Below are 13,231 nucleotides of genomic sequence, written 5' to 3' on the forward strand. Positions count from 1 at the left end.
AGCTGCCACTACTCCTTTACTGGGTTATATCACAAAGTCTCAGACCCAGGGAGTTAATCAAGGCTCCGCAAGACCATGGGGGTGCCAGGCTGGGCGTTTTCCTACAGGGAGCTGTGACTAAGGCATGGTATCTCTGCCACCGCTACTCCTTCACTGGGTTGGACTGCAAAATCTCAGACCCACGGAGATTATCAAAGTCCCTGGGCATGCAGTACAGGGATTTCTCCTTTAAGGGCCGCAATTTCACTCACAGTTATTGTGTGTGTTGATCAGGAGCTGTCGAGGGTGCCGTGAACTCCCTGTCGCTGCTGGCAATATGGCGCTGCTGCCACGCCCTCGGCTGTGAGGCTGGCATATTTCTTTTCTGGTTTTGAGCTCTGTTCTCAGTCCCTGGAAGGCGTGATGAGCTTGACCACTGGGAGTTTTAGGCGTTCTTTGCACTGAAAGAACTACTGAATTACACCCGAATGATCCGCAGCTGATCACTTCAGCTCCTTGTTTACCTTTCCTCTCTGGATCCTCTTAAATTTTAATTAAAACAAGCACGTATTATTTTCAGCTCAAAAGAGTTAACAAGAAACTGTATTGATCTGAACTAAAAATAGTGCTTGCATTATAATTATATAGAATAACTAGCAATGGAATGCTACTCAACAAAAAGAAACAAACTACATGTATAAGCAATAGAAATAAATCTCAAGAACACTATAATAAAAACCCTTACTCAAAAGAATACACACTCATGATTCCATTTATATGAAGTTCTATAACAGGTAGTATTGATGGACAAATATTGAGAAAATATCAGAACAGTGCTTTCTTTTAGAGATCGGTGGGAGCATGAGAAGTGCCATGATGAGCTGGGCATGGTGGCACACTCTTGTAATCCCAGCATTCGGGAGGCTGAGACCTGAGGATCGTGATTCGTGGACAGCCTCAACTACTTAGCAAAGCCCTTCGCAACTCAGTGAGGCCCTGTTTCAAAAATAAAGAAACTAAAAATTGGGCCCTGGGTTCAAACACAATGCCCCTGGGTTCCATCCCCAGTACCGAAAAAAAAAAAAAAAAAAAAGGAAAAAAAAGAGGAATAATAAAACTTTCCGGGGTGATGGAATTGTCCTTTACCTTAACAAGTGACTGAATTACAAAAATGAATGCATCTGTCAAACTCATCAAATAGTAAACTTGGATATCAGAATTTGTACATATGATTGCATGGACACTCTAAAATTAAGGAAAAATACTAAACCAATACTGAACTCTACTAATATTCAAAAAGCTAAATCGAATAAAATTTGTAAACTATTAGAATTGAAGAAAATGAAAACAAAGTTATCAATGACCAATTTAACTAAAACAGGAAGACAAACATCCCAATAATCTTATAGTTGTAAAATAAATAATACAGCTGGGCGTGGTGGCGCACGCTTGTAATCCCAGCATTCGGGAGGCTGAGACCGGAGGATCACGGTTTGCGGACAGCCTCAGCTACTTAGTGAGGCCTTCTACAATTCAGTGAGACCCAGTTTCAAAAAAAAGAATAAAAAATAGGGCAGGGGCTATAGCTCAGAGGTCAAATGCCTCTGGGTTCCATCCCCAGACCCACAAAAAAAATTAATAAATAAAATAAAATAAATAATACAATGTAAACAATTTTATGCCAATAATTTCTACAACTGAAGGGGAAATTGCTTGAAAAAGACACATAAACAGAATGCCTACAAGGCCTACAAAATGCCCACAAAACAACCTTATCACAACAGCAACAAAAACAACTTCAGTCCTAGGTGGCTTCATTAAGAATACAAAAAATAAAATGCTGGGATTACACCTGTAAATCCCAGCATTTGGGAGGCTAAGATAGGAAGGTAACACGTTTTAGGATGGTCTCAGAAAACAGTGAGATGCTCATCAACCTAGTGAGACCCTGTTTCAAAATTAAAATAGGGCTGGGGGTATAGCTTGGATGTAGAATGCCTATGGGTTTAATTCCCCATGCCACACACTCAAATCCAGCAATCTGATTTTTAAAATAATACATCAAGACCAAGGATTTATCACAGTAATGCAAGGTTGGCTTAACATCTGAAAATAAATACCATATTAAAGAGGAGAGAAAAATCAATATGATCATTTCAGCAGGTGCAAAAAAATAATTTAACAAATTCAATTCTCTTTTAGGACAAAAAAAGAAAATTAAGAAAAAAGTTTCCTCAATCTGGTAAAAGTAATTACAAAAAAGAGTTACTATTTTAAAAAATTAAAATAGTTAATTTTAAAAGATAGTGATGTTACTATCAGTTAATGTTAAATCTCCTAACCTTAAAACTAGGAAGAAGACAAGGATGTCAACTTTAACCACTTCAATTCAACACTGTGCTGTTGCTTCTAACCAACAGCATAAAATCAGCAAAGCAAAGCTATCGTTATTCAGACATAAATTAGTAAAAGAAATACCACATGTTAGCTTTCTATTACTATAACAAATGCTGAGATAAGTTATAAAGAGAAGAGGTTAATTTTGCTCACAATTTGGAGGTTCCAGACCATGACAGTTGGCCCCACTGCTTTTGGGTTGTTGCAAGGCAGTGTTATCATGGCTGGCCCAGCTGACAAGAACCAAAGTGCTTACCTCATGGCTAGGACGGGAACAAGAAAGAAGAAAAGGCAGGCACCAGGGTCCCACTATTCCCTTCCAAGACACACTGCTAAAGACCTCTCACTAGGCCTTACTTCTAAGAGTTTCTACCACCTCTCAACAGTGTCACATAGGGGACCAAGCTTTTACCACATGGACTTCTGAAAAACACTTCAGACCTAAGCTACAACACCAGAGAATCTACAAAATTGCTACTAGAATTAGTAAGGGTACTTAGTAAATTTTCAGAAAACAAGGCCAATATACAAATAGCAATGATCTTGTTTTTACATATTAACCATTAAAAATTTTTCAGCTGGGCTTGGTAGTGGACTCTTGTAATACCAGCATTTTAGGAGGCAGAGACAGGAGGATCGTGGTTGGAGGACAGCCTCAGCTACCTAGTGAGGCCCCTTGAAACTCAGTGAGACCCTGTTTCAAAATAAATAATAAAAAACAGGGCTAGTGATGCAGCTCCAAGGTAGAATGCCCCTGGGTTCCATCCCCAGTATTGAAAAAAAAAAAATTTAAACTACTTACAAAATATCATGTGCCAGGAAAAATTATATTAACCAAATTATTTTTAAGTCCTAGACAGTGAAAAATGTAAAACTTTGCCTATTTATTAGTAAAGTGTCTCAGGAAGAATCAATAATAGATCTTAAATTTATTCCATTGTTTACATGCATAAAAGTTACTAAGTATAATCCCAAATTAAAAATAAATTTCTATCTGGTTCAGAAGTTACTATGTATAAAGTAAAAGAAAATCTTTTTTCTTTTTCTCTCAGAAATAAGGTAGTAAGATAGTAATACCTGGCAGAAAGGGTTTACTACCATAATTCATTCATTCATGCTCTTTTTTTCTGGGTCAAAGTAGGAGGAAGAAAAAAAAAAAACCTAGAAGCCATTTTGCTCACCTGAATTAGTTATTCTTAATATATATACACCAAACACGGGGATATCTTATTTTCCATTTTGTTCATAATACTATCCCTGTCTTTTGGTTTATGCTTATAAGATTATTTTATTTGAGAAGTACTATAAGCCAAAATGCCAAAACATAAAAATGCTAAATTTAATTTTAATGTAATTATTCAGCACTCAGATGGAAAAGCCAAATAAGACTCCAGTAGTAAGTCAGGTGTGGTGGCGCACGCCTGTAATCCCAGTGTTTGGGAGGCTGAGACAGGAGATCACACAAGTTCAAAGCCAGCCTCAACTACTTAGTGAAACTCTCAGCAACTTAGTGAGACCCTGTTTCCAAATAAACTATAATACAGATCTGGGAGGATAGCCCGGAGGTAGAAAAGTCCCTGCATTCCACCCCCAGTACCACAAAAAAAAAAAAAAAAAAAATGATTGCAGTAGTAAATGTGGTCATAAAAGCCAACCTATCAAAAGTAAAGGGAACGCAGGGTGTGGTGGTACACGCTTGCTCTTGGGAGGCAGAGACAGGAGGATCGTGCAGGTTCGAAGCCAGCAGCACTGGCTTAAGAGACCCTGCTTCCAAATAAAAATATAAAATAGGTCTGGGAGCGTAGCCTGGAGAAGGGTTCCATTCCCACTACCACCAAAAAAAAAGGGGGGGGGGAGTAATGAGAAGTATTTGGCCAATAATTAAATTATAAAATAATAAAATATTAACTTTTCTACCAACTATAAAAATCATCAGATACAGCAATCTTGCACATATCCGCATTTAATGATACTTCAATGAATAATGTCCTTTCCCAAAAATATTACGAATATTACCTTAATAAATTTTGTTTTTAATTTCTTTTTTGGGGGGGGGGGTACTGGGGTTCCTGGAAACCCTTCTACCTCTGGGCTACACTCCCAGACCTATTTTTTATATTTTTATTTGGAAGCAGGGTCTCAAGCCAGAGTGGCTGACTTGAAACCTGCGTGATCCTCCTGTCTCCACGTCCCAAGCACGGGGATTACAAGTGTGCGCCACCACGCCTGGCGAGTTTTTAATTTCTAATAAGCATTCATTGAATACTTACCATGTGTTGGCACTGTGCATTCAGTGCTATGAAATAAAAAGAGAAAGAGACCCAAAGATTACCTAATCTTCAAATTGCTCATCTACCTGCTTCTCTGAAATGAAATCAATGAGTGGATTTTATATGTTTATCCAAAAATTGCCTTTTCCTTGTACTTAGGTTATGAGTACACAAAGCAGGAATTTCAAATTCTTCTGTAAAAATTTGATATTTAGGTAGGTACCACAGAAAAGGCATTATGTGAGGTGCTATACAGAACACCTCAACCCGCAACCTACCCCATGTTGGTTTTTTGCTTTTCGTTTTTGTTTTTGCTTTGAAACAGGGTCTGTTTCAAACAGGTTTGAAACAGGTTGCTGAGAGTCTCACTAAGGGACTGAGCCTGGTCTTTAACCTGTGATCTTCCAAAGTACTGAGATTACAAGTGTGCACCATCACACCAGGATTATGCTACTTAATCCTAACACTCAGTTGTTTCACTGAATGCACAATACTAATATGTAATAACTACTCAACGAATGCTAATACTACATACAGTTGGAGAGGAGTCAGTATAATAAATGAGAAAAGAGAATCACAATGGAAGTTCAGCTTTGCTAAAATTTGGGACTCAAAATAAGTAAAGACCAGGAATGGTAGTGCACATCTGTAATTTCAGTACTTGGGAGGATACAGGAGAATGCAGGTTTGTGGAAAACCTCAACAACTTATTAAGACCCTGCTTCAAGAAAAAAATATATATATTTTTTTTAAAGTCCGGGGGGGGGGGGCTCACAGGTCCAATTCCGGAGTTCAATCCCCCGTACCAAAATATAAAGTAGAAAGATATAAATGATGAGCTAATTTGAAGCAGATAATCCCAGTACTTGGGAGGCTGAGACAGGAGGATCCAGGTTCCCGGATAGCCTCAGCTACTTAGCCCTCCTCGACTTAGTGAGACCCTGTTTCAAAAATAAAGAATAAAAAATCGGGCTAGGGGTATAGCTTGGAGGTAGAACGCCCCTGGGTTCAATCCCCAGCACCACAGGGGGGGGGGGGATTCAGATAAATCCAGACAGAGAGACAATTAGCAACTGGAAATAAGGGCTTAAAGCTCTGAGGAGTGGTTTACTATGCATATTTATGTGAAAAATAATTGCACAGCGAAAAAATTCTCACATGGAGTCCATTAAGAAACTCTGTAATTCAAGGGAAATGTTTAAGTATATCTATGCTTAGGGAAGGCACAAATTTTGAATAGATCTTAAGGATCAGTGGCATGGATTATTTACAAAACAGGGCATGTTGATATATGCCTACAGTCTCAGTACTTGGGAGACTGAGACAGGAGAATCACAGGTTTGAGAACAATCTCAGCCTGACAGTAAGACTCCTAGCATCCTAGTGAGACCCTGTTCAAAATAAAAAATGAAATAGATCTTGGAGGTAGAACACCACTGGGTTCAATCCAGTACCAAAACAAAACAAAACAAAACACCACACAGGAATTGTCTTTTCCACAAGGAAATATCTCTTAGTCTATATGTATTGCAATAACACAATACCACAGGCTGGATAGTTTATCATGAACACAGATTTTCAGCTCCCAGTTTTAAATGCTGAGAAGTCCAATATCAAGGTAACAGCAAGTTTAACAATTTTGACCTCAAGATGAAAGCTTGAAAGACAGAACACTTCTTCATATGATGAAAGACAGAAAGGCAAAGAGGTTAAAAAAAAACAACAATGTGCCCTTTTATAAGGCATTAATCCCACCCATGAGGGATTTATGATCTAATCACTGCATAAAAGGTCCTACCTGTTAATACTATTACACCAGCAATTAAATTTTAACATGAATTTTGAAGAAAAAACATTAAAACTACAGAATAAATTATTGAGATGTTAGGAGTACAAATTACTGAGGGAGAAAACCGTCACCATAATGATTTTGAAAAATACAATTAAGCGTCTGATTTGAAAAGCAATAAAACCTTCCATCAGGGATCCAAGGTGAACAAATTAAAAAGGCAAAAAAGGCTTGAATTATAGTATAGTAATACAGTGACTACCTAATCCCCAGTGCCAAAGGGGGCCGGGCCGGGGGAAGGGAGCACCATTAACATTGTCTGATGCTCCACATATAGGTTAAGACTATAAAACCAATATAGAGGCTTTACATTTGGTAAACACAAGTTCATTGGTAACAGTGAGGTAAGTGGTTTGAGTTGAATACATATGGGAAGAAACTACTATGAGGCATTAAGAAATAGTCACGGAAAAATGAGTACGTTGAGTACAAGAAAATAAAACTGACTACTGGATTTCATGACTTACCAGTGAAAGAAAATAAAGATGGCAAGAAAGTGACTAAAAAAGTATAATTTTATTTTTTGCTGCTATTCCCGCTGAGTTTTTCTTCCTTAAGGAATGGGAAAGTGACTCACTATGCCAACAAAAGGAGCCAACAAAAAAGGAAAACTCAATAAACAACTAAAAGTTCAGAGGTAAAAAGATCACTTTGCAAATTCAAAAGAACAAGTATTCCTATAAGTCACAAACAAAAAATAAATTTTAGTGTGGTAAGAAAGGTATACCTATGGTAAAGTCTGTTAAGAATAAAGAACAATAATGCTTTCAGAACACTGTTCCTTTTCAGCAAAGTTACTATGAAAACGTAACAGTAAAAAAAAAAGTGTATACAGAAATAGAAGTCACTATTGCGTAGTAATAAATGCATGCTATAATGTAGTAAGTAATGAATTAGGAACATACATAGAGCCAAATGCTCTATGTATAATGTAGTAAGTAATAAATTAGGAACATACTCTAGAGCCAAAATGCATAAGTTTAAATCACTGTGAGCAAATATCTTGGTGTTTCACTGCCTTGAAGTCAACACCTAGGAAACAGAGATAGTAACACCTAATAGAACCTTGGAATAGAAAAAGAAAACACTTAACATTGATACATGCAAATGTTTGGCAGTAGTGGTAGTGGCAACAGTAACAGTACCAACTATAATTTAACTGATTTGTTTAAACAACCAATATTTAAGAAAGGAGGGAAGTTAGACTTGTAAGTATGTTTCATTCACTACTTTCAGCTACAAATGGATACTAGTAAAATTCTATTACACCTTTGCCTAGTACTCAACTAATAAAGGGCAAAACCGAGATTTGAATGCTAATTTAATGTGGACAAAAAGCTTTTCTTTCCACTACATAACACCATCTCCACAGCACTACACACTATCAGAAGCAAAAACAAACTAGGTACTCTCTTCTTCACAACTAAACTCCAAAATTTCAAATCATTGTCTGCCTCTCAACTTTTTCAAAAATTAAAGGGTTAGTTCAGTGCATCTTGAGGTGTCCATAACAAGAGCTTAATTTTTTTTCCCCTGAGGACTTCATATTACTAAAAAAAAAAAAAAATTGAGCCAGAAGTGAGGGCACAGGTCAGCAATCCCAGTACTTAGGAGGCTGAGACAGGAGGATCAAAGGTTCCAGGCCAGCCTCAGCAAACTGAGTGAGGGTAACTGAGCAACTTAGTAAGGCTGTTTCAATTTAAAAAAAAAAAAAAATTAAAAAGCCAGGTTCAGTGGCACACACTTGTAATTCTAGTACTGGAGTGGCTGAAAAAGGATCATAGGTTCAAGGTCAGCCTCAGCAATTTAGTGAGACCCTGTTTCAAAATAAAATAATAAAAAGGGCTGGAATAATAGTTCAGAGGTAGAATGCCTTTGGATTAAACTTCCAGTACAAAAAAAAAAATTTATCAAAAATATTTTTAAAGGGATGGGAGTGTAGCTCAAAGGTAGAATGCCCCTGAGTTCAATCTCCAAAGCCAAAACACACACACACACACACACACACACACACACACACACACACACACACAGAAAAAATGTTAGAAAAAAGATCAAGATCTGGTTTAATATTACTAGCAAGTATGACTACGCAAAAAATTTGAGAGAACATCAACCTTAATATTTCAAGATGACAATTTTAATACCTACATTTTCAATAATTTATGAAAAAACACAAAATTTTAATATAGCTACAGAACTCATAATAAAATACAGACTTATTTCATGATGAAAATGCAACCAAGCTTTCCCACCTCAACAAACCCTGCTGCCCTCTTTAGGCAGTCTGAAAACAACTACCCTAAAATCATTCACTGGCTTCCTTCTATCCTTTGGTAACATCCAAAATGCTTAACACAACTCAATACAGTCCTATGTGCTCTGGCTTCTCTCTCTGGAACCCTCCACTGCCATTGCTCTTTTTTCCTGTATCTTTCAATTCCTCCAAGACACCTTTTTTTTTTTTTCATTTTTAGGATCTTCGTACAGTCTTTCTTCAAAACTTAGCTATCAAATGTCTCCATTCCCATCCTTTTGCCCCAGCAAACCGCCTTTCATCTTTCCAAGTTGAGATCAAAATGTTACACCAGAGAACCCTTTCCTGGCCTCCCCAGACAAACATTTTCACAGCATTCTGAACTTTTTCTTACAACCCACAACCATATAATCACTTGTTTAACAACTGTCTTCCCAGCCAAATAGTAAATGAGATGAAGATTGTCATTTCATGTTTTTTTTTTCCTACTACTGTCCCAATATCAGGCACATTGATTTGCACAAAGTAAAGTATTAAATAAAATTTTTGCTAAGCCCAGAGTGGTGATGCATGCTTGTAATCCCAGTATTTGGGAGGCTAAGACAGAAGGATTTCAGGCTCAAGGCCAGCCTCAGCTATTTAGGCCCTTCACAACTCAGTGGACCCTGTTTCAAGACAAAGAAAAAAAACAGGGGAAGGGGTATAGCTCTAAGGTAGAATGCCCCTGGGTTCCATCCCCAGTTCTTTAAAAAAAAAAAAAAAAAAAAAAACTAAATTAATAAATCTAAATTTGGAGTAAGTCCAAAATCACAATATACTTTACTGGCACAAGTAGGTAAAAGTTCTACATAAATTTCAAGTTGTGTCTTACCCTTGGTCTTTTACATGTTTCTCTCTCAAAGAAGTATAGTGTTAAAGCAAAATACCCCCTTAGATAACAAAACCAAGATTAGAAACCACTGGTCTTAAACTGGGGCCAGTTTTTATAAGTCATTATCTAAAAGAATCCACCTGAAATGCCATTAAAAGGAAAGGAATGAAAACAAGGCTCAATTTTACAATGGCAGTGTACATTAAAAGGGATACAATTATACTGTAACAGCTATGACCACAGTGCTACAATCATTGAGTAGGCTCTATGATCTATAAAAAAAAAAATTTTTTTTTTAAACAGTGTCTCACTAAGTTGTGGAAGTAAGTAGCTGAGGCTGCCACCAAGCTGGATCCTGTCTAGCCCCCCAAGTACCGGGATTACAATGTCGTACCACCACACCGGGCTCCAAAATATGTTTTAAAACTAAAAAAATAAAATACACACACTAGCTGTAAATAATCTTTTAGGTTAGTGGAAAATAAGGAAATGGCAGTAAAGTGAACACTTTTTAAACATTTTAAAACTGAACGCTTAAAAAAAAAATGAAAGCTATTTCAACCCAAAACATTTTCTAAAGTTAGAAAACAGGTTCACCTAATTCTTATCAAGTGCTAATTACACACAGTGTTCTAAGATGTTCTTAATATATTATTTTCCCATTTTGCAAATGAGGAAACACTGACATTAAGTAACTTTTATATAGGTGATAGTTAAATAGTAGACACCTGTCCTTAGAGAGTCCTTCTCTTCTACTATGCTATGTTCCCACTGGCTTTCCAATCAACCGAAACAGAGCTTTTAATTTTTGCTTATTTCTGGCTTTTTGGTGATGCTGGGAACTGAATCTTGGACCCTGCACATGCTAAAAAAACTCTTACATTAGGGTACACCCTCCAGCACCCTGAAAGAGAACTGAATCTGCACCAGGCACTCCAGGTGCAAGATCATTTACACCTCGCTAAATCTAAGGGCCACTTACCTGCTTCCATCCCTTTTTTATCCATTCAGCAGCTTCCAATCAAGATAATGACTCCCCTCTTCAGTTACACATTTTTTTAATTAACATATAGCCCAGTCTTCCTACATCAGTCCTGGCCCTCGTTTTCCTTACACATTGTTCCTAAACAACTTCTCTCAATTCCTTTGCTTTAAATACTATCTTCAGACTACACATTTCTCTAGTCCTGGGCTGCGTTCTAGACTCCTATCCAACTTCCTAACACCTCAGATATACAATACCTCATACTTATAATCAAAACCAACCACTTCTCCCTTCAACCTGTTAACTCAGCCTTTCTCTATTATCAGCCATCCAGTTTCTAGGACTAAAGTCTCAGGCATCATCCTTGATTTCCCTTTCCTTCAACTTCCACAGCAAATCTACCAGCAACTTTTTTACTGGATATATTTATAAAATATATTTGGTTCTTTGTGTCTCTGCTATCAGTCTCATGCAAATTACATACAACTCTGCTGACAATACCCTTCAGAACAGTCTGCCTTTCATTCCTGTCCCATTTCAGTCTCCAAAAAGCAGGCAAAGGTAAGAAACCAAATTAAGTCTTTGCCTGCTTTAAATCATCTAATATTTTTGCATTCTATTTTAGATAAAATCCTAATTGCTTAAGATCCTATTATTATGTGATGTGGACCTTGCCTAGGCTTCTCCAACTTCCTATCCTTCCACCTTCTCCCCCATCACAGGTTCTAGAAGCCACAATGGACTTTCTCTTCCTGGAACACACCGTGATCATGTCTGCTACCGGACCTTTGCATCTGCTCTTCATTCTGCAAACAACATTCTTTCTCCAGGCTGCCACACAGATGGTTCCTTCTTTTTAGGTGTTACTAAAATGTCAAGTACTCAGAGGTCTTCTCGATTCACATGTGAGATGGCTCTTAACACTAATCACTTTTTTTTTTTTCTACAAGATCCTCTATTATTACAATGATTACAGTTCTTCTAATGACACCAGAACTGGTTATTTTTTATTACATCTTGCCAACTTGGAAATTAAAACCTCTATTTCCCAAACCTCTCACATACACAAAAGTAGCTCAATAGGTACATTAAATGAATTAACTCTCCCCTTTGTATTTTGTTTGCCGTAAATCAACTAAGCGCTTAGTTCGTGACATATCTTTACATTAACAGATAAGTCATTAAAACACCTTAAATTTTCCAAACGAAGGTATTTCAGAACCCTAACCTCAGCCGTGTATCCCCTGTCCATCTACAGCATTATCCTTAAAACGACTAAATATTCCATATGGATAGAGATTGAATTTTCTTCCTCCTCTCCAAGAGAACGAACACGCAGGCGGGAAAAGGAAATTTTGCTGGGCACCTTAGCACCTGTTACATCTTCAATCAGTTATGAGGAGAAGTGAAGATGGGCCAGGGAGCACGTGGGAGATTGTGGCCTTTCTTTCAGGGACTGTCTTTTAAGTGAAACATGAGATCTTTGAACTCGAACCGTCTCAGTCCCTGAGAAGGGCCCTCCGCTTCATTGAAAGAAGCAAGGTAAATAGTCTGCAGGCAGATTACGCTCGGATCCTTTAAAGGGCAGAAACTGAGGATGAGGCCCTCGGAAAACGCCAGCGTATGGGGGGATCTAGGGGCCGGGCTGCACCTAACGGGAACCCGTGAACACACACACCGGCTCCGAGCGGCTCGGCGGCCCATCCAGCTCGGCGCCGGCGGGCACCGGGACGCGAAGGCGGGCGGGCGAGCGAGCACCGAGCCCGGGTACCTGCGCCCGGCCTCCGCCGCCGCTCCCGGGCACGCCGCGCCGGGCGCCCGCCTCCCCCGGCCCGCCGCCGACTCGGCCCCCGGGGACTCACATGGGCTCGAGAGTCTTGCTGAGCCAGGACTTGAGCGCCTCGAAGTTTTCAATGATCATCTTAGACACCATCCACCGCGGCCCGAGGCCCGTCGCACTCCGCCGCCCGCCCGGTCGCGGCCGCTACGGCCCCGCTGCCCCCGCCCTCCTCGCGCGCCGCCCGCGTGGGCCGCGGGGAGGCGCCGGCGGCAGGCCGCCGCGAGCCCGGGCCGGAGGGCGGCTCCGCGGGGCGGCCGAGCCCGCGAGTGCCCAGGCGCTGCCCTCCGGGACCCCGGCCTGGGCCGGCCGCAACGGTCCGCCCGGGCCCTCCCCCTGCCCCGCTCCCCAGCGAGTCCTCCCGCGCCGGGAGCGCGCCTAGGCCCGGGCTTCCTCTCAGCCTCGAGGCTGGGTGCTCGCGGGCAACGCGGGGGAGGCAAAAGTTTTCGGGGGGAAAAAAGGCGAGGGAGAAGGGAAATTCAATGGGAACGGATTCGGGGGTCTTCCCGGCTCCCAGCACCCCCAAGAAGATGGCTGCCGGCAAATCTCGCGAGAATTGGCGGAAGTCTCGCGGTGACTCCCGGCGCCTGCTGGGAAGAGACGTAAGTTGGGCGGAAAGCGCGCTGTGCAAATACGGTGTTGGTTCCATTTCTGTGCGTGTTTGCGTGGCTTGCGTGCCTGGGGCCGCTTTACCCTCCGGTTCTCTTAGAGAATAAAGGCACAAAGACTTGCGTTACGAGGACGGAAAGGCGGCTTACTTTAGAATCTCCGAGAGGGCTCGGGTTC

The 13,231-nt window shown here is 40.1% G+C and overlaps 1 protein-coding gene across 6 annotated transcripts in view; it reads right to left on the reverse strand.

Moving 5' to 3' along the window:
* Window positions 1-12,541, reverse strand: part of RBM26 (RNA binding motif protein 26) — a gene marked incomplete at both ends in the record, with an annotated part of 80,136 nt that extends 67,595 nt beyond the window's left edge. For all 6 annotated transcript variants that reach the window (XM_080688786.1, XM_080688785.1, XM_080688784.1 and 3 more), the window contains one exon: window positions 12,471-12,541. In XM_080688786.1, the coding sequence (XP_080544912.1) occupies window positions 12,471-12,541 (71 nt within the window). The remainder of the gene's footprint in view (window positions 1-12,470) is intronic.
* Window positions 12,542-13,231: the final 690 nt, after the last annotated feature.

This window comes from Muscardinus avellanarius (assembly GCF_963383645.1).
Source record: "Muscardinus avellanarius genome assembly, chromosome: 2".
Lineage (NCBI taxonomy): Eukaryota > Metazoa > Chordata > Mammalia > Rodentia > Gliridae > Muscardinus > Muscardinus avellanarius.